Source organism: Hakea prostrata, chromosome 2 (genome assembly GCF_041222555.1).
Source record: "Hakea prostrata isolate BN-2017 chromosome 2, UWA_Hpros_2, whole genome shotgun sequence".
Classification (NCBI taxonomy): Eukaryota; Viridiplantae; Streptophyta; class Magnoliopsida; order Proteales; family Proteaceae; genus Hakea; species Hakea prostrata.
The window spans coordinates 64660700-64685661 of record NC_142601.1 but is presented as its reverse complement, the minus strand read 5'-3'; the positions used below and the strand labels follow the sequence as shown (position 1 = coordinate 64685661).

The window sequence follows — 24962 nt, the reverse complement described above, 5'->3', positions numbered from 1 at the left end:
CCCCCCCCTCCAACTTTCCTATTCCCTGATGTCCCTCTAATATGGCCCCAACAAATCCAAACTAGCTATTTTCCACATAGGCCAACATGAGAGTGGTTGCTCCCAAATAGGACCTGCCACCTGTCTTTGTCCTTTTGTGGCTGATTTTGTCTCCCACATGGTTCCCTTGGGATTGATCCTCTACAACTCTTCTGTCCCTACGGTGTACACCTCCAATGGACCCTCCTCACTACTCTCCTGCTTCAGTTTCACCTTGCCCTCAAGGTTAAACCAATTTTTTGTTCAGCATAGCCAGTGCCGTCCAACTCCCATCCTCTGCCATGGCTATTGGATCCTCCTCCTTGTGTAATATCAGGGCCTTAAGTTGCTTGTATGGATATTGATGGGCCTGGAATGATGTGCATCGAAGGAAACATAAGCCCTTGTCCTTCTTGGCTTTAATTTCCTCTGGCGTTAACCATCGTGAGCATTATTTTTCCTGGGGGTGGTTGGCGTAGCTTGAGAGGACAATGGAGAGGTTGAAGAGTTGTTGGTTGCCAGGTCGGACTGGGTTTGGGTTGGTATGTTGGGGCGCCCGAATCAACCCCGGCTCCATTAATTTGTTCAGCTGTTGGGCTGGCCTTGGGTCCACCTGAAGTTACTGCATTTATGTTCAAATATCAGGCCTCACTATAATTTACCGAATTCATGTGCTGACTGTTTTTAGGCTTTCTTAGCCCCCAAAGGGCCTGGTTTTTAGCCTCAATGGCTTGTGCTAGATCCATTATTTTGCTCCAGGTTTCCAGGTTCAAACATTCTGATCTCTGGTTTTATTTCCTCCATTAAACCCCGGAGGAACACACCCCTCAGCCATGTCTCTTCCCCATCTTTGGCGACTGCCGCCAGAGCTTCTAACTGGGCTCTGTAATTGGCAACTCGGGCACATTGACACAGAATAGTGAGAGCTTCCTGCTGCAGTCCAATGCGTCACCTCAACTCCTCCAACTCAATCCATGAAGAGGTGGGGCCCTGCATCTCCCGATATTGAATCCACCCCAGGACAGGACCCTCGAAGCATATAGTGGCCGCTCAGAGTCTCTCTTCTGCATTGAGATCTTGCAGCGAGAAATATCTCTCTACTCTTGTCGCCCAGAGTCACAGATCAGCAACTCCAGCTGGCATTGATAGAAGTTTCAGTGAACTCCAACCCCTGCGAGGCCTGACATGGTCCCTAGTGGATTATCCCCAGTCTGGGTTTGAGGCAAGTCGTTGGCCCTCTCCACTGTGACTTCTGGAACCTGCAAGTCCACCTCCACTCCTTATCTTTTCATTGGGCAATCCCTTCACTCCTAAATTCATGATTACTCTGCTGTTCCTTCTCCACACGCTGAACCAGAGATCCTGTTTCGGGTCCATGGCAAACATCTGACTCTGAAGGTCTTTCATGATGGGTTCGCCTACCCTGCTCTCCATCCTGCCCCTTACCATCCTCTAGAATGGAACCGACTCTGATACCAGGTTAAAAGACCCTGCAGATGCCGATGCCTTCGACTGCAAATAACTAGCCTCCCGGCCACTTGTTCGATCTCAATGAAAGTAATTAATGTGGAAAATGAGGAAAATAACAAAGAGCAATTTGCAATACAAATGATTCAGAATTAATATATTAAATCTTCCTCATTGACCAACTCTTTACTGATTTTTAAGTGATTGCATTAGACTGCAAGTGTTAACATATAACCCAGTGAACTGACCAACATGAGAGTGACTGCTCCCAATAGGACCCTCCCACCTGTCCTTGTTCTTCCATGGCTGATTTTGTCCCCACAAGGTTATTTTGAGATTGATCCCCTACAATGTACCCACCCAATGGACTCGTGTCCTAATTGTCAACCTTCAGCAATCTTTTTCTATCTGATTTAAACTACTACTAATCAATTGTATTTCAAATTGAAACCATCTAAAATAAATGGAATAACAGGGTTATGAGGACTATATCTTTATTGCTTACTATATGAATAGCCGTATAATCTTTTAGATTCATGATCCTGTTTACCATGAATCAGTTATAGCCTTGGACCAATTGCTTTAACTTTGGTAGTGTTCTATTTTTTTCTGGAGATTTATTTCTTCCTGTTTCCATCAATATGCATTTCTATCATTGCCTGAAAGTGCATAACACTGAATTATTGTTGCCTGTTGTCAATGGTAGTCATGTACTATACATTCGATTTATATGCTTGACTCTATTTCAGATTTAACCACCACTCTAGGGACATCAAATGAAATATAGTATGTGTATATATATATATGCATACTAGTAATATGATATGATTGGTTGACTAGTCATAGATTTGCTGCTATAATTTTTAGTTATTTTACTATTAGTGCTGCTGAAAGAATGCTGTGGCTAGTTTTTTTATATATGCACGTGCTTCTAACTAGTCATGAACTTGTAATTTAAATTGTTAGTTATTGTATTCAATATGCTGCTGAGGAAGTCCCATGGTTACGAGTAGTCTGGTTATTGATTGATTTACCACTCAAAGTAGCTTTTGTAACTGAAACATGTGTTTATTACTGTCTGTTTTCAGAGCATGAACCCAAAGGACATCACTCTAGAAAAGGCATTGAAACTATTGTTGGGTAAAGATGTAAGACGATGTGGTCGACCTAAGAGTAAGCCGAAGGTTGAAGTGTAAAAGATGACAAATGGTCGAGTTTAAAAGACTCTTCACGCGATCAACATTAATTCATAGAGAATCTTTTGACCTGATCAATAGCTGGTTGGGCAACTGAGCATGTGTTTTTGAGGCATCTCAATTTATTTATTGTTGGAAAAATGAGATGTATATAATATTGTTTAATCTTCTTGTAAATTTGTTCAATTTTGTTTTCTATTATTTATTCTTGACCAGAGTTGTACTTTTTGCGTTCGTCAAGGGCTCCCTTGTTGCACGCTTGGTCAAAGGTTTTGAGTCAGAGAAACGGTTCATCTGGAAACAGTGGTGAGCTATATACATTTGGCTTACCTTAGACTGCTACGCGCAGGAGCCTTTTACACTGTATGTGACCTTTATTTATTATTTATTCTTGATCTTTTAATGTTTTGTAGCTTCCTAAGGAAGCCTTTCCATACAAGCAAGGTTAAGAACTTATTACAGTCTTGGAGTCCACTCATCCTTCCTTGTAACTGCTCATGTTGAACTTGTGATCTCAATATTAAGCTAGTTTCAACAACTGATTTGATAATGAGTTAGAAGTGAGGGACAAGTTTATTTGAATTTGTGTTGGTTTTTTGTAATGTTGGCTTTGGCTTTTCATAGTCTAGTCTTGGCACATTTTATAGCAGATCCTGAATTCCTGATCTGTGGTGGAGGCACCTGAACAGGGCTTTGAGATCGGGCACTGTCAGTTATATATACAGGGGAACTCCGGTGCAATTCTTCAATAATATGCAGAAATGCTTTTGATTGTTTTCAATTAAATTGACAATCAGAAAGATGAAATCGTAGCCAAAGTATATTCCCAGTTTATAACTCACAAACTGAATGGTTTTCTTTTGTTTCTTCTTTTCCTTTCCAAAGGAGAAACATATATAAAAGAGATGGGAATGTTATATAATGCCATCAACAAAAGTCGAATCTACAACCTTTTTAGTAAAAGGTGTTGATCTTATCAATTGAGCAACTTTGCATTGGCAAGGAGAAACATTTTCATCTTGGTTCTCGTTTTTCATGCCGCAGGGAAGTCTCGTGTTATGGTTGGGAACTGCTACTTGAGTCAACAAGTATTGGGTATCATCAAAATTAGAAGTTAAATGTTTTTTCATAATTACAGTGAAATATTGGGAAGAATATGATTCTTGGTTTGAATATTCTCTAATCTAGTTATACAATGAATAATAGCAGATCTTGCAGTTGCATTCTCAGCAGTACATCTGGAGTATGGTTGATCCAAATATTGATTGATGTGGCAATCATGTTGGAGGAGAGTCGAAGACGAAGGAAGACCATCCGGGCAGTGGGGGCGCCAGTTTCAGGAGAAAGGATGCCCGATGGGAGAGAATAATTGATGTGATTCTCGTGACAAAATTGTCCAATAAATTGAAGGATATGTAGCATGTATATATAATCAGACTCTCAGCACACTAAATAAAACTAAAGACCAAAAATATCACCAAAAGGATCCTCCATGTATATCATGACTAAGCATCAAGGTTTAGAGTATTGGTATCGAGTACTGTATTGGTCACGTAATTTTAAGAGATGTATCATCCTATATCGAGTATTGTATCGCCCTAGTTGATGTATTTTAGTGTAGTTCAATGGAGAGATGTATAATAATGTATTGTATCAGTTGGGTCAAATATGGATACGTATAATTTTGATATGGGACGATACGTCTCTTAAAATCACCTAACCGATACGATACTCGATACCGATACTTTAAACCTTGATCACATTAAATTCGTTGCCATTCATTGATTCAAATCAGTCATCAAATGGCTGATTCACAAGGAAGATGTATTATTTCATTAGCCATGGAGGTTAGAAATTTGGAATTGGAGAGTGGAAATCCAAGGATAGTATTACTGTTGCACAAGATGCAACAACCCCCAAGTTCACTCTGTTTCTTGCATTGGATAGTTGTGTACTCTTTGGCCTGGGCATGAGTACTACCAGCTTCTGTGGACTATACTAGGCCTCTCGGTGGGGCTCCGCTGATGGGGCCAGTGTTTGCGCTTGTAGTGCACAGGGCTAATGCTTGCATAGGTCGCATTCAATAAAAAGTCCGTACATTGCGTAGCGAGGGGGCGCTAGGTCGTCACTACTGCATCCCTCTTTTTAATTACCAAAAAAAAAAAAATGCAACAACCCCTTCAAGTCCCCCCAATCGAAGGTCATGCCACCGCCACGAGGGTTCCTACCAATGCAAAGGAAACCTAAGGCCTGATACACACAATGGAAAAAGAAGTGACGCTGAGAAGAGCTTAATGCCTTCGAAATCCGAATGCAATGGTCGGAAACCCTAATTAGATGGAAACCCACAGCCACCTCTACCTTCGGGGACTGAGGTGACCTGTATTTGCTTCAGGGATTAGTCATGGTTGAATACTTACTTACCCTCTCGATCACAATCTCTTGTTTGATTACTCTGCTTTGTCAACTCTCTCTAGGATTGAAGCTGCAAGAATGAACAGTTGAGGATGCATGTCATACAGCCGCTTGATATGTCTCACCTCTCGTAAGATTCCAACATTTTCTTTTGTGATTATTGATTCATTTGATGAAGGAAAATCTTCAAGCTATAACATTTGGTTTATTCTGTCAGATTCTTGTTTCTGTATTTTTTTTAGCAGGTCTATCATTCGAAAATCTATTTGATTTTCCATTTGCCATAGCACTTTGTAGAATTTAGCTTGAAATGAACTGCTTCGGCAACTTGGGCTTATGTTATCCGTTTATTATGCAAATAAATCTATCTTCTTTGCCTTTGGCGACAACAGTTGAAGGATATTGCTTGATATGAGCTTATTCAGTAGCTTAATGAGCCAAATTATTTTCACCTACTAAACATACTGGTAAATTTGGTACTATAATGGAAACTTTTCTAAAAGAAAGGGGAGAGTTAGGTAAAACTGAAGTCCGCATAGTGTGATACTGCTATATGTGATCTGAAATTTTTGTTTCCTGGCCAAGAAAACTACTCATATAAATTACTTAAATAAATAAATCCGAGACAAAAGCTAAATGTTCCTGTACTGTAGATGGTGGTAAATCCCAATTAGGCAGAGCCTGTGCTAGTTTATACAAGTGACAAACCCTGCTAGTTTGGAATCCTCAACATGTCAATTTATCCAACTCTCCAGCTAAGTTCAATTAATTCATTGTCTTCTAACTGTATGATTTACATGCGAACATCTAAATTTAAAAACTCCAACCCAAGAGAGGAACAGGAAATAAAAACTTAATTCATCTTGGAAACTTAAAATGGGAAGCTATCTCCTATGGAACCTTAGGTGAAACTACTACAGTATTGTCTCCTGCCAACCCTTTTTGGTCCAAAAACTCGGGTTGGGCTGGTTCTGTGCTGCCGTGATGGTGCCACTACATCATAGATCTTGTAATTAATTAGAAAAATTAGAACAGAAAAAAGAAGAGGGGGGGGGGGGGGGAGAACCCTCAACTATAGAGCAACTAACTTCTGTAGACCCAACAATCACCAGAGTTAACGGTCACACAACCCTAAGTCTGGTCCCTATCGGTAATGTCTCCAAACCTTACCATCATGTATCAGGGAAAAAGTACTAATTGGGATCCATTAGTTCAACAATCGTGCAGTGGTGGAATCTCACACTGAATAGAGGAGGACATTAAGGAGCCTATTTGTATATATACCATATCGTTAGAATTCTTTGGGACCTGACATTTTAGATCAGATTTAAATGGTGGGAATATAAAAAATTGTGGCTACATGACTCAATTCGATTTAAATGGTGACAATTCATAACTTGAAAATCACTGTGGGCTTATAAAAACTTATGTTTTATTGCAGTTAGAACTTCAAAGGAGTTCCTTCTTTAACAACAACAACAACAAGAAGCCTTCTCCCAACTAAATGGGGTCGGCAACACAGATTAAAGGAGTGCCTTTGTTATTACAAATTAAACAGGCGTATGTCAAAAATCAAACATAGAATATAGCCTTCGATATTTCTTCCAATGTTTAAGGCAGCACTTACTACTTAATGAGCTGATGAAATCGTAGGAATGCTACGCAACACTACTGTCTCCACAGTCAAACCAGGTCCAAATCCTACTAAGACACCCCATTCGAACCCTTCACCGGTTGTGGCCTTGTTTTCGATCATAGACTTGTTCCTCATTTCATCCAAGATGAACAGAACTGTGGGGCTTGACATGTTACCATACTTACTTAGCACATTCCTTGATGCAGTTAGTTTCTCCTTTTTCATGCCAAGTGTTGTCTCGATTAGGTTCAGAATTGCTGGACCACCTGGGTGGGCCACCCAAAAGATGGAATTCCAGTCAGTAATGCCAATATTTTTGAATGCTTCCTCCAAACACTTCTCAAGGTTGCCAGCAATGGTTTTAGCAACATCCTTTGATAAGCTAATGGAAAGACCTGATTGACGCAGGTGGCCTTCAACCATATCATCTGAGTCAGGTAGAATTGTAGAGCCTGTTGAAAAGAGTTGAAACAATGGGTGCTCCACTGACGTGTCAGGATCAGCACCTACTATCAGAGCTGCTGCACCATCAGCGAAGATTCCCAAGCCTAGTAGGGTGTGCAAGTCCGTCTCAGTAGGTCCCTTAAAGCCGCTCACAGAGTTTATCTCTGAGCAAACAACAAGAACACGTGCATCTTTGTTATTCTCAGCAAGGTCTTTGGCTACACGGAGGACAGAACCACCACCATAACACCCTAAATGATACATCATCACACGCTGGACGGTTGGTGAAAGCCCAAGCAGCTTGATGAGCTGGAAATCATAGCCAGGTGCATCTACACCAGAAATGGTAGTGAAAACAAGGTGGGTGATCTTTGTTTTGGGTTGACCCCACTCTTCAATGGCTTTGGATGCAGCTTCCTTAGCCAATTTAGGCACCTCAACCACCATAATGTCTTGGCGTGCATCCAGTGATGCAGCCTTAGGGTCAATCATGTCAGGGTTTTCGTTTAACATGTCCTCAGTCAGGTATGTGTGGCGTTTTGTAATTGTTGACCTGTCACCTGTTTTGTTTTAGCACCAACATGAAAAAGCTCATAATTAGGATTTCGATTCAATGAAGAGACTTGGAGATCAAAAGGTTGTTGCATACACATTTGAAATATATTTTATTTGAAGTAATAACAATACTTACAGATTCGCCTAAACTTCTCCTTCAACTCAGTCTTGTGGTCACTCTTTGTTGATCTGAAGTAGAAATCAGGAAAGTCAGTCTGGTATGTGAAGTTAGATGGATTTGCAGTGGCAATAGCCAGTACTGTGGCTGGACCCTCTGCACGCTTTGCTTGGTAGATGGAACCCATTGCTGTTTGCTGCTCTGGGTTGTGATGTCAAGATTCAAGAGTAAACAAAGAAGTAAAAGCTATAGCAAGAGCTGATGAAAATGCAAAACCCATGCATGGGTATTTATACAGGGAAACTTGAATGGATCCACCAATAACGGGCTAATGGATTTGTTGAATCTTTTTTACTATTGACTTCAAGAAGGCATTTTTGTCTCCAAGTAAGTCTACCCAACTTTGGTGGCCTCAGTTTTCTTACATTTCTGTTATCAGTTTCTGAAACTTTCCGTTTTTCTTTCTATATATATTTATACCTCTCATGTCAGGAAAGATTAAGGGTTGTGGACCAATCAATGAGAATACCCAGTGGTCTCTTTTGGACTCTTTCAATAGTTTGAGCCTACAGTAATCGAATTCTACTGCATTTTATGTTGAAGCGAACATGTTATCATAGCTGCCAGTTTCTTCATTTTTTTATTTTATTTTTTTGTTTACCCAAAAAAAAAAGTTTCTTCATTTTTTTGGGGGCCAAAATTGCGAGTTTCTTCATTAGGTGCTATTAGATTCTAAGTTGTATCTTGAGTCTTGACTGGTTAGACTTGCATTTTTTTTTTTTGGGGTCAAAGTTAGACTTGCATTTGATCGAATAGGTTTTTATTGGTGCGTTTCATCTTTGGAAATACCGAATTCAACAACCATGATTTTGTTTCTTCTGGCTTTTCATCCTTAGCGTGTCAAGTCAAATTCAAATACAGGAAAAAGGAGGCCCGTGGTTTTGTATGTGTAGAAATATATCGAACTCCAATGACCTGGACGTTCAAATCCAATGGATCATATCTACTGTTTGACCTTATTCTTTGTTTATCTCTTCCCCAGATTATGATTTGCCCACTTTGGGCAAACAAGTGGATTATGATTTGCTCTCATTGTTATTTCCTGTTTTATTTTATGGGTAATGGGTAATTTTCATTTGAACTGTTACTCTCTGAGGTTTGTTAAGTCATTTTTTATTAAAAAAAAATGATACTTCTGTAGTTGCTTTCCTTTAGTATTGAAAAAAACTAGTTATGGGTAAATTACTAGTTCCAGGTACTAAATCTGAGTTCCAATGGTTTACCAAAAAAAAAAAAAAAATCTGAGTTCCAATGTAATTTCACTCAGTTATTTCTCTTATTCCAAAATAAATATAGAAATTCTTACCACCACTCTTTTCTTGCTCCACCTTGCCCTCGCCACCTGAAAAAAATCCTCTGCACCATAGTTTGACATATAACATATTCTTAATAAACGGCTTAGAATTAAAGAGCAGTGTTTCAAGTGAAAGAGACTAATTTTATAATACATTTTAGCCAAATCAACCTATTTTTAAAATTCGATTCTAAAAATGGTAGCAGGGGATTTTTTCCCATCATTTTCCTCACAATTCCTTTCCTTTGTCTCTCTCACTCCATTGCATTTTTCTGAATCAAGAAACACTACCAGGAGGAGCTGCAGGTAGAACAAGAGGCTTAGTGGAAAACAAGAGACATCGTGTTTTTAGATTTAGAGAGATCGATTTTTTGTGTTCTTAAATCGATTTTCTATCTTTACAATACAAATGCTGATCTTGACTCTGCAATTCTAATGGAAGATTGAGTTGGGTTGATTTGATCCTTCAGATACAATAGGGATGAAATACGACACTTTTCCAAGCCATCCAACCACAAGCAGTGATCCACCAAATAAAAAGGTATCCCCTGCTTTAAATAGAATCATTTCCTTTCTGATTCATTCCTCTATAATTAAGATTTTTTTTTATTTTTTTATTTTTTTTGGATTAAGAGCTTCTAATATACTGGGATGGGAATGAGAATATTAATGCCGCCGAATGAGTGCGAACCCAAGCTTTAACCGCTTTATAATTAAGATATTTATTTTAACGGTTTGGTTGAATTGTGTAGGTTCTTATGGTTGATCTAAAGGAACCGTTCTTCACCTCTAATCCGTTTACCACAAGCTGTGATCGACCAAATAAAAAGGTATCCCCTACTTTAAATAGAACCATTTCCTTTATGATTCGTTCCTCTATAATTAAGATACTTATTTTGACGGTTTGGTTGAATTGTGTAGGCTCTTATGGTTGATCTAAAGGAACCATTACCTCTAATCCGTTTACCATGGAAGAACTATAGTGAGAAGTAAAAAGATAGAGTTGAAAAAGGAGGGAAACAAGAAAAATCCTCTGCTACCATTTTTAGAACTAGGTCTTAAAACGGGTTAGTAGTGTTGGCTAAAAGGTGTCATAAAATTGGTCTCTTTCACTTAAAACCTTACTTTCTAATTTGAGCCGTTTATTAAAAATATGTCACGTGTCAAAGTATTGTTGTACACAATAGAGGATTTTTTTTTTCTCCCCTGGCCCCCACTACCAAGTACCAATGCCCGCCCCCAATCTCAATATATACTAAATCGCCAAAAAAAAAAAAAAAAAAAGAGAAAAAGAAGAAAGAAAGAAAGAAAGAAAGAAGGAAAAAGAAAAAGAAAAAGAAAAGAAAAAAGAAGAAGAAGAGTTGTAAAACTCTTAATGTAATTTCTCATATTTTTAAGTAAAATAAATTCAACTAAACTTTTAATGGTGGAACAAGGACTGGTTTTAAACTTGAGTTTTGAAAGTTTAGGAATCTTTTTCAAATAGAAACTAATCAATTTTGGTTAGATTTGGTTAATTGGAAAACTTCCAAGGTGAGGTAAAAATTTTAAAAAACAAATGATTCAGAATAATATTGCCAACGCAAAACTGTTCTAGTGTTGAAACCAACAGCTCTTAGTGAAGAGGTCGTGGGTTCGACTATTACTGAGGCATATTAATTTCCCCATCTTGACTTAATAAAACTCATTTGAAAAAAAAATTATATATATATATATATATATATATATATATATATATATATATATATATATATATATATATATATATATATATATATAAAATAAAAAGAGAGAAAAAAAAAAAAAAAAAGAAGAACTAAAAACTGATATAAAGGACATCACCGGATGCATCAGCCTTGTATCAACGGGGAAAAACATGCGAAAACCAATCACCCCATAAAATTGTGCATACGAAAGGGCGCAAGCTGGCTCGGATGAGCCTCAGGCAAAAAAAAAAAACAAATAGTTTATGGTAGCGCCCCACACCCACACCCCTCCCCCTCCAGCCCAAACATTTATGCTGGGCTCCTGCTAAGAAAAACCAGCATTAGCCCAGCCCATTTAAGCATATTGGTGCCTTGGCCAGTTTTGGGTTAGTGTTCTTTCTCACCAGCCCAAACAAATGCTTGGCCCTGAATTGGAGCCGAAATGGATCTGAACCCCCAACCGAATTGGTTCAAGTCTAAAAGATTGCTTATTTGCTGCTCGATTGGTTGTCAAAGAAATGGAGGTCGGTTTGATATAGTTCTTTTGGGTTGGTGGGGTTCAAAATTAGACCACTGGATCTGGATCATCTTCGTCCATCCCCTTCGAGCCCTAATGCATCCAATATTGGATGAACAACACGTGTTAAAGCATGCATTCAAAACCAATGATTGCAATTAAATTCATCCACATGTCATCCATCCAGTGGTTGGGTGCACAAAAAGGACTGGATGGAGAGGATTTGGATGCTAGACACTTGGCAGTCTTAAAAGAGACGAGATCATAGAGATCAATCAGTTTGTGACTAGTTTAAGGACACACAACTATGGATTTCAAACCAGACCACATTGACCGAAACAACACCAGACCGAACAATTAATAATTAATAATCTTAAAAAAAAAAAAAAAAAAAAAAAGTCAATATAATGTAATAAATAACATGTAGAGGCTCGTGTGGTCGACTTGGAGGGACCCAATTCAATATTTACTCCCTTGCAACGACTACTCCGTCTCTTATGCAAGTAAGCAAGTTTTGTTAAGGTCTGTCCTTTCTTCAGTGTTTAAATAATTCATGGAGTGTTTTGACATCCTGAAAAATGTTTGTGGCAACTTGATGGAGCATTTTTTGGAGCTCTAGTTCCCTACTTTTACTGAAGTTACAAAAGATGCATTGCAACCAAACTAGTGGATAAGAGAAATGGAAAAAAACTTTTAGGTACCTTCAGTGTACTGAAGCTCAGAAGATTCTATGTGCTGAACAAAAGCTATAGCATGAAACTGACGCTTGGTGGAATGCCACTCAGCTGGTTTTCGAATGTATGCATCAAAATGTCACTTGGAAATTATTAAAAGATGTTTTCTACAATAACTATTTTTGTCACGTCTGAGGGAGTGATCCACAGTCACAAGATCAGGTCTCAGACAATCATAAATCATTCCACACAATAAACCAATTATAATAAAAATAAATCAAGTCATATATAATAATAGAGAGGTAAATCAGTTAATCAGATAACAAGGATCTCAAAACTTTCAGCGGAAACGTCAAATCTAATAAGCAAATACTCAAAGGAAAGTTGGACCGAAAAAGAATAAACTATAACAAAAACCTATTTTTCTAATTTTTTGCCTTATTCTCCAAGCATTTATACACCTGTAATTTTGGGTCGACGTCCAGCTCGTCTCCTATTATTGTTGATCGAGGCCATAATAGTACTTCATACCGGTACTTACATCGTACCAAGAGCCACAGTTAGTTCTCATTGTTTCCTTAGCTATATAATCAATGAAAATATCTCTAAACTTGTACTCTGGATTTCTTCTTCACCTTCATAGACATCTAAAACAACAAGCCACGGGAGGTGAGCTCTGAAGAACTCAGTGAGTAAATTCAAAAACATATCCATATCCTTCATTGACACAAAAGTAATAACCATAATATGCTAACATGGTATAAAGTATCATGAATATGCAATGCAATGTAATAATGCTCCTAGACTCAAACTGATGCAAGTCTCTATCTAGGTAAATACGAATTAAGATATAACACCAGCCTCTTCTAGGAAGGTCTCATCACTCTGATTTCTCATAGGTTGGTTACAGGTCTTGAAATCTTGGGTAAGGGGTACAGTCATCCCTCTCGGATCATCACTATGGCAGGGGTTTAGGTCATCACTCTTTCACCACACCATTGGTAGGAGTACTAGCGCGTGTTAGAGAAAAACCTAACCCAATGTAAGTCATCTACTTAGTCACATTATTCTAAGTCCAGATACCTCGCATCATGATTCCTGCCTTCTTGGTTCAATATCCTTCCCTATATAGAGTCAATATATCATATGGCTCCAACCAACTCGGACTATGTCTTCCCTTAACCCTATTGGTCATCCACATAATGGGCGGGGAGCTCTTGTGTCCCCTTATGCTTCTTGCCTTCTTAGGGGCCCACAAGTCTAAGCCTATTCTATGCAACCCTACCAACAAATGGCCCCCACGGCAATGTTGTGTCCCCTCATGCTTCTCGCATTCTTGGCACCCGCCAACTAAATACCTTTGCCACGGATCACCCGGCATTAATACCTCCGCTGATATAATAATGATATGATGGGGTGCCTAACCATGTTATCTAGACCTCTCAGTCATGAAAGACATCAATCGTGAAAAGTGTTGGGGGCATTAGAAAACAGTGTTCCATACCACAACCCCGATACCAATAGTATAAAGCCAGGTATTCCCCAATTCACAATCACACCAACAACAACCTCCCACAAAAGGAATTAAAAGTAACATACATTATTAATGATTTGCAATTTGAGTTCAAGTCCAAAATTCATCAAGATTAATAAAAAAATACAAATATCATAATCAATCACCTTGTATTCTATAATTTTTGAGCATTATCATCATGCCTAAGTCTTAGAACAACAACATGTATATCAATATGTAAGTTTCATATCAATTTAGAATGTAACAATGATTATATCCAAGTGAACGTTCTCACTTTGTAATCGATTTGCTACTCTTCAAAGACAATCAAAATGTATGTTCACGCTTCCCAAAAAGTCTTAATTACAATGTTGATTCAAGGTTATAAACAACCCTAGAAGTCCTACATCGAAAAGTGTGACAAAACCCAACACTATAGGGAGTGGTTGGTTGAATGGATTGCTTGGGGTGACCAAGGGGTATTGGTTGCCTGTTGTGACCAAGCCAATCAACAAGTCTTCGAGTATGGACAAAATTGACTCAGATCAACAATTGGCTTCCAAATTGGGTTCCAAACTACATCTAAAGTACATAGAAAATTTTGAAATAATAATAGAACATGATCTAATATTTTTAGGATTTAACAATGCAAAAAGAATCGAAAACCTAGCGAATCAAAAGGTAGGCATTTTTCGAAATCATTTTGGAAGATCATAGATAATCCAGAGTAAATGTGATTTCACTCTAAGGTAAATAGAATAGAAGTAGGCTATTACAGTACGTAGAGGGCTTCAACAAATTCTAAACAGTAGAGAAAACAATCGTGAAAGATAGTTAGAATGAATGGATATGAGTACTAACCCTAGAAAAAGCCTTTCGGAATATCTCCACATTGTCCTTCACATTCGCGAAGCACTCCCTGACACGTTCTAATGTCCTCTCTAATAGGCTATGGATCATAATGACATGTTTTATAACGAGAACACATTAAATAGGGCTTCAAAAATCTAATTTTCCAATTTGTCATTTTTCTCCCAGAACGGGCAACCAAGCCAATCGAGCTACTCCTGAAACTCACTCCTATAGCTTCAAGGCTCTTAAAATATATTTATGGCTCTGCCCTAGTTCCTAGCCTCTTATTCCACACTCAAGAAGGGTCTTACTTGATCTTTGGAACCTTCTACACATGTCATCAAGAAATACTTGATCCATCTATCAAGTTCATCAACGTCTGAGTCAGATCTCCTTCTAAAATCCATCAATACTCCCTACTCACAGTCATATTCAATTTGAAATGTGCCTTTAGTGGTGGTATCCATACCTAAGCGTCTAATCTTCTATGGCTCCATTCAAAATTCTGTATCATGGCTTCTATATCCTTGAAAGTTGAATTATCATGGGCTTTTACGAATTCATGGGCTACTTGTAGGGCCTTAGCTCCTCCTCCTCTGGTAACCACTCCCTCTTATGGAAAGCCTTCTCGTGCGATCCACAACCCCCAACACATGATAGGCCTGTACTCATGAAATAAAATCACCAAGCGAATTTACAAGTAGAGGATGTAGATCCACCATTGCATCACTTGGAAGCGGCGACTTGTATTTGTTGGATGACGTATGTTGATAAGGAATCAAGATGCTAATCTCTCTTTACACGTTATGACGGGCCCACCAAAACATGGGATGTGCACAACATGTGGCCACGATCAACTCAAGAACCCAATTATTTCTCATCGCATCACCTTTTCTTTGATTAGATCGAACATCGAAGCAAAATTGTCCTTTCCAAGCCACCATTTGACATAAATTATATTTTAACCCTAGCGTAATCAATTTGCGTGGCTAAGATAAGTTTCGCCTTTGTTTGCACATTGATGGAAGTGGGACCTTTATTTACTTTAATTTAATATTATTGTAGGAAAATTAATTAGTATTTAAATCGAGCAAAGATACAATAGTACTTTTTAATCTTTTATTTTATAATTCTAGCATGGGATAATGGCATCACCGTCTTGGGACTCTGCTAGGGTCCTGCACAGGATCGTCAAGGCGACTATCAGATCAAAATTTCGGTCAAAATTTTGATATCTACCATTAAAATTCAATTGTCAGATCCAATTTCGATCGTAATTTTGGATATGATGACTCGAAATTTCAACTTGACAACCAACGAAAAAGCTTGGATCCTGTGCATTAAATGTGCAGGATCATCATGTTGAAATTTCGGCCGTAGGATCCGAACGGCCGAAATTCCGATCCCACATTCCAAAATAAATGGCTTGATGGTCCTGCGCATTTATTGCACAAGACCCAAGCAAGGTCCGACAACCATGCACATTTATGACTCAAGCAATTTCGACCATCTTGGGAGTGACGTGAATACCTTGGACACGGCTCTCAAGTGAGAAGACAATATATAAATTCTTTAAAATCTAAAGACATCACAGCCGTTGAATCCTAAAAATTAATTAATTTATTTCAAAAACCTTGTGGGTAACAAACAAGAGTTCGATTTTTATTTTTTATTTAAATTCCAGCATCTTGAGGGTGACGTGTAACATTTATTATGCATTAGTGTTTTTGGGTTTGCTGTCTTTATTGTCTATGTTATTTGAGCTTAAGGGACCGGTCACAATCTCATGGTCCAAGACCAATCGTCAGAAGGGTTTGGTATGGTGGATTTCTGGGCATGGATAAGCTGAACCGACCACGACCAACCATAAATGAAACCATGCTTGCCCACATTGGATGACCATCAAAACGTTTGAAAATGAAATCTAAAAATCCAGTTAAGTCAATTGAATAGATTTCTGGTTTAAAAAAAAAAAATTGGATAGATTTCTTTTGGGTGGAAGGATGGAGTTTATCTTTTAGGGCCTCTGATAGAATTAAGCATGGAGTGGTCACAAAAATGACTTTAGTCTATTATTATTCCAGAAAAAACAAAAAATTGTCTTTAAAAATTTCTCAAATTACTGATATTTTGCATTAGAAAAAGGATCAAATGACTGAAGAATTAAAAAAATATCAAAGTGAATTTTATTTAGAAATAAAAAAAAAAAAATCAAGTTCCACCCTTACTTATCTCACTTCTATTATATGTGCACTTTTGCATAATGGTGGCATTATAACGTACAATTAGCGGCAATAAAATCAAGGAAGTATTATAGGTTTGAATTTCTGTCATTCTATACCTTTCATCCTTAGTCTTTAGACGAGTCCACATTATCTCCCTTGATCGGAGCACTCTATGATATTGACCACAAATTACAGGGGCTCATAAAATTTAAATAATAGAGTTTTTATTTTAATATTTTATTATTTTTATTTGTGAATCCCACATAATTTGTGATTGTAATATCTTCAGGGAGCACTCCATGAGGAGAGATGATTCACAGTCTCTATAACGGCAGACTTTCCTCTTTTCAGAATTATAGATAAAGGGCAGAAAAGTCATTAGAAGGAAATGTCTTCGTCTAAAGTATCCCTCCCCGGCTGCGCATTTAATACAACGGCAGCGTGGAAATAGCTATATAAAGAGACAGAAGAACTAGAAAGGGAAAAAACGTTTTCCATTCTCCCCCGCAAAAAAGATTGGAATAGGGAAATACCAACTTATCTAATTCAGGGTCTTCTGGCTCTGGTATTTGCAGGAGGTCAATTCAGATTCCAGAGGCAACTTTTTCGTCTCATATTCGGGGGGAAAATCCACTATTCAGTCGGGGGAACATAGGGAATCCATGCTGTTCACGACCCTTCTTTAGGCCTTTCAGTCAATTATTGAATAAGAACAGACAGCGTTTCTGGTCTCGTTTGGGAAAAGATCCCATCTAAGGTATTTTCGATGGAATCCCAACCTACTTTTTTCATTCCATCTCACTGTAATTCATTTTCCGGTTTTGTTACGTCTATATTGAAGCTGTTTAAATTTTCATTCGTTTTTGTTGAAGAATTATCTTTGTTTCGAAAATTTCTTCACGATCTGTTGGTTTTTCGTTTTGGAAATTCTGATTCAAGCTTAAATTTTCCTGGGTTTTGCATCTCTTTTGGAAAATCATCTCTGGTTCAAGTCTCGATGACTTTTTTGTTATGTGAGATCTTTATCTTGTGATGCTTAACTCTATGTCGTTTTCATTTGAATGAGCTCTGTGTTGAAGCCAACTACTATTGGATGAAATCCCAACTAAAGGTGTGTTCTGCTTTTTCATTTCCAGGTTTCTTCCAGTTCCGTTGCTCAGAAATTGAGCCTATTATTATCTGTTGGTTGACAAGATTCAATTTTTGTAAGAACTATAAGCTTCTTGTTCTAAAGTTGGATTCAAGATCGCTGTAAAGATTTGGTTGCCCTCTAACTGATAAAAGGTTCAAGTTAGTTTTAGAGATACAGAAGTCTTCGCAAATAAATAATTGAAAGATGACAATTGCCCCGAGGAAAGATAAGAAGCGATCCAAGGGTAAGCGTGTTGTTGACGAGAATGCTCCCTTGTTGCCGAGGAGGGAAGAGGAAAATGCTGGACTTGATGAGTTCGAGGGAGGTTCCTATAGTGGAGCCGTCTTTAATCTATCAACCACTATCGTTGGTGCCGGTATCATGGCTTTGCCTGCGACAATGAAGGTGTTGGGTCTTATCCCGGGGATAGCTATCATCATCTTTGTCGCTTTTCTAACAGAGGCTTCAATCGAGATGTTACTGAGGTTCAGTAGACCAGGGAAGGCACTATCTTATGGTGGAGTGATGGGAGATGCTTTTGGAAGGACAGGGAAAATGTTTTTGCAGATATGTGTTGTCATCAACAATGTTGGTGTGCTCATCGTGTACATGATCATCATCGGTATAACTTCAATTTAGATATTTTCTTTCTTGCTAAAATTATCGTTTGATCTAGATGTTTGTTGATTTTGTGGCTTGCTGGTTTTACCTTGTATGTTAATCTCCCTTTAGAAAGATTAGAAAGATTATGGATTTTCCTTGTATTTTTCACTAGGGTTTCTTGGTGTCATGAGATCAGATGAGAGATTTCCGCTCATGCTGTAATGAGGAACTAATTTATTTTCTATCAATTTCTTGTTATATAAGGTGATGTGCTTTCTGGAACTTCTTCAAGTGGAGTTCATCATTATGGACTGTTGGAAGGATGGTTTGGACATCACTGGTGGAATGGGCGTGCCTTTGTTCTGCTTGTAATTACTCTTGCTGTATTTGCTCCATTAGCTTGCTTTAAGCGTGTCGGTGAGTTTTTGCCCTGTCAAGTAGTATTTATCAATGCTTCTCTGAATTGGTAGGGAATTTCATTTTGTTTACTGAATCTGTTTGGCTTGCTATGCTTCTCTTAATTTATCAATTCATCTCTTAGCAATATGGGATTATTAGTTGTGTACCTGTGAAATTTTTTAACTCTGGCTGCTGCTTGCTTTCTTTTGTCAATTTCTTACAGAAGCAAATAGGGCTAAAACTTGGATCATCCTTTATCACAGTCTACCCCCCTACCCCAAAAAAAAAAAAAGGAGTAATAATAATAATAATAAAAAAGAAATCATGTCAGTGGCTAATGTATATTGCAGAGGAGTATCTATCTTTAGGTCATATCATAGAGTTGTCAAACAACTCATTAGTCCAAGCGCTTTCAGATACTTCTGCAGTATGTAAAGATGAAGCAATAAATTGAGATGAAGCCTTTATGGATGGTATAACATTAATCTCTTAATGTAGCGTTTGCCCTTCGTGACTTACAACTTAGTCAATGAAGCCTCTTCTTATTTTAATCAATCCATTCTGCCTATATTTAGTGAATCAATTGAATACCATAGTAATCTTTGTTTGGCTACAAACTTACGATGCCTAGTACTGCCTGTATTCATTCAATCATTTGTGATAACATTCTTATGCATAGTTTCTTCTGTTCTATATATGCAGATTCATTGAGATATACATCTGCCTTATCTGTTGGACTGGCAATTGCATTTGTTGTTGTTACTGCGGGGATTGCAATTATCAAATTGATTGGAGGACACATAGCAATGCCCAAGTTGTTTCCAAGCGTGACTGATGTTGCATCATTCTTCAAACTTTTCACAGTGGTGCCAGTCCTTGTGACAGCATATATTTGCCATTACAATGGTACACAATCTGAATCTTTCTGTCATCACTATAGATTGGTGTAGTTGTGGGGACTAATCAATGGCTGGAATATTTTCTTGTTTTGGTTTTTTTCTCCGTTTCATTCACAGAATCAATGAATAAGGAATATTTGTCTTCTATTGTCCTCGTATCTGATGCTATTCAGTGACACTTGGTTTCAAAGTTGAGAAAGAATGTGTTACAGTAGAAACAATTCATTTCTTGGTTAACTGATCTGATTGCTCATGTGCTAGAGAAATGTTGTTTTCCTGCTTTCCTCGAAGAGTTTGGCTTTAGTTTTGAGAAGATCAGATGAATGGAATCTATAACTTTTGCATATGCTTTCCACAGTGCACACAATTGAGAATGAGCTTGAAGACTCCTCCCAAATACAGTCAATCGTGCGATCTTCACTGGCACTGTGTTCAACTGTGTACATCACAACAAGCTTCTTTGGGTTCCTCCTTTTTGGTGATGCAACCCTTGATGATGTGCTAGCCAACTTTGACACCAACCTTGGCATTCCATATGGTCAAATGCTTAATGATGCTGTCCGTGTTAGCTATGCCATCCACCTCATGCTTGTCTTCCCTATCATCTTCTTTGCCCTCCGAATCAACTTGGATGGTCTCCTGTTCCCCTCAGCCAGGGCGTTGTCTCATGATAACAGGAGGTTTGCATTGATCACCATTGGGCTCATTGCTCTCATCTTCCTGGGGGCAAATTTCATTCCTAGTATCTGGGATGCTTTCCAGTTCACTGGTGCAACTGCCGCTGTCTGTATTGGATTCATTTTTCCTGCTGCCATCACTCTCAAGTAAGTTTGTGGTGATAAATTCTCAATTTGCATGTTTGAGATGCTGTGTTTGCGGGAAGAACCTAGTATGATAAAATTTATACATGATACTCATGATTGATGATGTTAAAGTGCTACATCTATTCCTCTAAACCATTTGTTACTGACTTTCATTTTGTTGTTTTCGTTGGGGAAACTAAAATACCAACTGAATGAAACTTGGATGAAAACAGCGGTAATGAAACTTGGATTTATTGGATAGTAATAAATTTATTCTCAGTTTTTATGCTTCAGATGCTGTCTTTTGCAGGAAGAACCTAGTATAATAAAATAAATACGTGATAACTGTGATTAATGATGCTACAGCCTATGGAAAGTGTGTTATACATGTATTCCTCCAAACCATTCAACACAGAGTTTGAGTTTGTGAATTTTGTTGAATTTTGTTGGAGGAGACTAGGATACCAACTGAGTGAAACTTGGAGGAACTCGGATTTTTGTATTGTGCTTCATTATCCACAAAAAATATGAATGATTCTTTTAACTTTTTTTATTTTTATTACAGATCTCTTTTTCCTTGTGAAATGTTTATTAATGTGGTAGCTCTTTCTCTAAAGCTCTGCCTTAGAAGCGGTTCTTGGTGTTCTATCTGCTTCTTCCCTACCAGGAATGGATTTGCTTTGGGATGGACCTGAAAACACTCAACCTGAGGACTTCACCTGTTGGATGGTGACAAGTCAATGCCACCCACATAGACTTGTGTTAAATAATTGTTAGATACCTTATTCCTTATTGAAGTGGATGCAAGTCCGTGACTTAGTATGATGCCCTAAGGTCTTTGTATATCTTGATATCTTGTGATGCCCTATGTTCTTTGTATTTGCTTTAATGGCTTGTGAATCTGTGTTTAAATTGTTGGGTTGAGGTCATGCTTACGCTTGCATGATCCTTTTTTTTAATTTTTTTTTGTGGTACGAGCATACACATGCATGATCAACTAACAACTTTTTGTATTTCCTTTTATTTTGATTTATTGGCTTATTAATGCCCAAAATTCAGCTCATTTTATTTTTTTGGAGGGGCGCATGTTGTGACTGCTATTGCTATCATTTGATAAGCTTTCTTTCTTATGGAATGTTGAATTCTCGTCTTAAAATTTCTTCCTCTGGGTATTGCAGGGATGCTCATGGTATTGCCACAAAGAAGGACAAGGTCCTGTCAGTCTTCATGATTGTCCTTGCTGTGTTCTCGAATATGGTGGCCATATACAGCGATGCCTATTCCCTGCTCAAGAAGAATCCGACTCCTCGTTCATGATATCTGTTAGTATTAGTTCTTATGATCAGTGTCAGATAGGAGGAAAAGCTAGAATCACTATACAGGAGACCCATTGGCAATTCAATATGAATCCAGGTTTTTCTTAAGATGGTCTGTAGTACATAATAAGAGTAACACTTGACTCAATTTTTCAGTTGAGTTGTTCTCCCCATCTTTAAGGGTGGTGGCTCTGGATTCTCTACCTCCAACCAAATTGTATCATCATTGTACTATGTTATTTTTTTTTTTTTTGGGTAAAGTTGTTGTACCATTGGCTGTGATATATGAAATTGTGAAGTTTGTGTGGTATGATTTGGATGTCAAATAGGCAGTTCGATTTCCCATCCCATCCCAACTTATATGCTTCATCTTACTTAGATGTCTGGCTTATTGACTTTCTTATCAGTTTGCTTCGATGTTTGCCTTTGAATGAAAATTGGGTTATCGAAAAAGAAAAAAAGAAAAAGAAATTACATGGGAAATGTTGCATATGTATGCCCAGCAAATACAATTTACAAGGTTTAGATTAGAGGAAATTACAGCAAATACAACACAAATCCCTTTTTTTTTCTTCATATATAGGTGTAGTTCAATAAGTTAAAAAAAAAAGACACAATGGGTGGAATTGATTTGGACCATAGACAGCTCAGTGTTGCGCATTAATTGGACAACACTAAAGCTCAATCCAATAAGGTGAGGAGGTTGAAAAGAAAATCCACAAAATCCTTTCCAGCTTCAGCAAAGATGACCTTGTTTCTTTTTTTTATGTCCACCAGAAGTTTTAAGTTCATTTCAGTTGCCATCAGAAGAGAGACATTGGTGGATGTATGTGAAAGTGTTTTGAATAGAAAATCCACATTTTGTTTGATAAAAGATGGGAGAGGTACGGTTCAGGATGTTCAAAGTCGAGTTCAGAGAATTTCATGTGTGAGACATTCCAATGGAATCCAATAGAGGTGAGTCCCACATGATAGATTATAGATTATAATTGAATGCTTCATGTGTATTTACATACGTGATAATCCATCAAACTTTTCTAATTTTTTTGGGTAACCTATGGTAGCACTATTCACCCAGACTCTTCACTAAATAGTTAGTGCGATGGGCAAATCCATTATTCTTCAGAGAGGCCATATTCAAAATTAAACGAAAGGAGGATTTAGAGATTTCTAATTGCTGGTTGAAGAGTAAAGTTATTAAGGGTAACTACATGCAAAGGTGCTTCTAGCACAGTGATGGCAACCTCGTAAGTAGATGTAGTAATCAACCTCCGTCACTTCCACGTTACCCCCCCCCCGTCTTTTGTCTTGGCCAATTTTAGTTGATTGATTTAGGTTGTCAATTTTCTCATGGTTTTAAGGTGAAATAGTTACTACTTTTATTGTAAAAAAAAATAAAAGAGTGTCTCCTTATGAGACACTTAGGATGGTATTGTCATTCATGCAAGGAATAGTGTATTGGAATTTTTTTTATCAAGGAATCTTTAGAACTAATCAGACACTCCAGTTCGATATTGTCATGACAAATGTACAGAATGTAATCGAAACACAAATCACCCAATGGTCAAGTAAATACCATTTTTAACTTCAACAGCTTGACTCAGTCGTCAAAAGACCCCTGTCTCAAAATAGGAGGTCAAGAATTCGAATTTTCTTGGAGTCAGAAGCGAAGCCCTTCCGTATACTTAAACAGCTGTAGTGCTAGCCCTTGAATATCTACTCAAAGTATAAAAAAACTGGCTCAAATGAACATCAATTTCCCAAAATCTAAACAAAACAAAAGAATTCTACTTTTGCTGTAGAATGAGTCACACGCAAACGATGAATAAGATTGAAAAGGGAGAAAGAGAGCGCGTGAATGAATTTATATCACAAAACTACTAGTTCAGCCGTATTATTATTATGGTCAAGATTGATACATCTCCGAATGAGCCTAGATGGATCTTTTATCCACTACTAAGAGGAAAATTAGAATATCTAAGGAGAATAAAAAGCGAATTAATTAGGCCTGTTGCCATAAAAGTAACAAACACAACTCAGGAAAGAAAAAAAAAACTCATAAACTTATCACAAAGAGAGTAGAGAAAACGCAGTTCAAGATTCCATTTTAACTCTTTTCTTGGCAAGGAGGAAAACATCCGTAAGAACAGACTTTGACTGCAGTGATGCCCTCAGCAAATCCAGACCCTGTTCACAGAATAAGAATTAATTTAGGTTGAGATGAAGAAAAAAAAACAGATTTGTGTTTGTGTGTTTTGTGTGAAAGAGAGATTAATCTGATTGAATTTAAGTACCTTTTCCTTGCCAACACGAACGACCCTATCTTCCAAGGCTCCAATGTCCTTGACTTCATATCTCTTAAGAAGAGTAATACTAGAGATAGTAGACATTGGCTTCACTTCCAGATCGTCAGTTATTAGATAAGTCACCCCTTCCTTCACGTATCCACCACCGTCATCACCACCACCACCACCACCATCACCACCACAATCACCACTTTCTCCTGCAACAGAGTTCACCTTGACCTCGGTCATCATCTTCTGTCCACAGCAACCACACGGAGTCCCCTTTACGTGGGTCCTGTAGTTCTTGCAATATAAGGTAATGTTGGTAAACGTGAAATAAGGTGCGCCTAAAGAAACTACCCCATTATTGCCACAATAACGATTTCCATTACTTGCACACTGGTAATGGATCGGCTGTTTTTTGCTCTTCGACTTGCTATTGCCTTCGCTGCTAACCTGTTTTTCCGCTTGAACACTAACCCCAGAATCATTATTGGGTTGCAAAAGCAGGGATTTCCCCACGTTTGGTCGTAAGTGAAGCTTTTCCAGATTATCTACGCTGGAATAAAGATTCCCGATGGATCCTGCAGGCATTGTTAGGGTTGGAGAAAGGAGACTGACCATGCTGCCCAGTGGTAAGGTGAAGAGGCTGAAGAGGAAATCCACAACGTCCTTTCCTGCTTCAGCGAAGAGGACTTTGTTTCTTTCCTTGTCCACTACAAGCTTTAAGCTCATTCCCGCAGTTGCCATCAGAAGAGGAACAATAGTTACTGCAAGTGAAAGTGCTGTGAAAACTCACCTGCTCACACAAGGAAGAACGAAGAAAACAAGACTA

The 24962-nt window shown here is 38.1% G+C and overlaps 4 protein-coding genes and 1 long non-coding RNA gene across 5 annotated transcripts in view; 3 read left to right on the top strand and 2 right to left on the bottom strand.

Moving 5' to 3' along the window:
• LOC149025719 (DNA topoisomerase, type IA, core) overlaps window positions 1–4056 on the top strand; it is a 58057-nt gene extending 54001 nt beyond the window's left edge. Inside the window, exon 23 of the mRNA XM_089145931.1 lies at window positions 2574–4056. Within this exon, the coding sequence (XP_089002057.1) occupies window positions 2574–2681 (108 nt within the window). The 3' untranslated portion in view covers window positions 2682–4056. The remainder of the gene's footprint in view (window positions 1–2573) is intronic.
• An 820-nt stretch (window positions 4057–4876) lies between these two features.
• On the top strand, window positions 4877–9663 carry LOC149025717 (uncharacterized). Its single transcript, XR_016171773.1, has 3 exons — window positions 4877–5226; window positions 7141–8236; window positions 8342–9663. It is a non-coding gene; the product is annotated as an uncharacterized LOC149025717 (long non-coding RNA).
• On the bottom strand, window positions 6520–8070 carry LOC149025718 (chalcone synthase 2-like). Its single transcript, XM_089145930.1, has 2 exons — window positions 7868–8070; window positions 6520–7736 (listed from the first exon to the last, which is right to left on the bottom strand). The coding sequence occupies exons 1-2, from the start codon at window positions 8034–8036 to the stop codon at window positions 6727–6729; spliced, it is 1179 nt and encodes a 392-aa protein (XP_089002056.1). The 5' UTR covers window positions 8037–8070; the 3' UTR covers window positions 6520–6726.
• A 7500-nt stretch (window positions 9664–17163) lies between the features above and the next one.
• Window positions 17164–22204, top strand: LOC149025716 (amino acid transporter AVT6A-like). The gene is made up of 6 exons (XM_089145929.1): window positions 17164–17447; window positions 17827–18444; window positions 18690–18842; window positions 19527–19730; window positions 20082–20547; window positions 21705–22204. Exons 2-6 carry the CDS (start codon window positions 18027–18029, stop codon window positions 21841–21843), a joined length of 1380 nt encoding a protein of 459 aa, XP_089002055.1. The 5' UTR covers window positions 17164–17447; window positions 17827–18026; the 3' UTR covers window positions 21844–22204.
• A 1732-nt stretch (window positions 22205–23936) lies between these two features.
• LOC149025715 (uncharacterized) lies at window positions 23937–24862 on the bottom strand. Its single transcript, XM_089143594.1, has 2 exons — window positions 24137–24862; window positions 23937–24029 (listed from the first exon to the last, which is right to left on the bottom strand). Exons 1-2 carry the CDS (start codon window positions 24860–24862, stop codon window positions 23937–23939), a joined length of 819 nt encoding a protein of 272 aa, XP_088999720.1.
• Window positions 24863–24962: the final 100 nt, after the last annotated feature.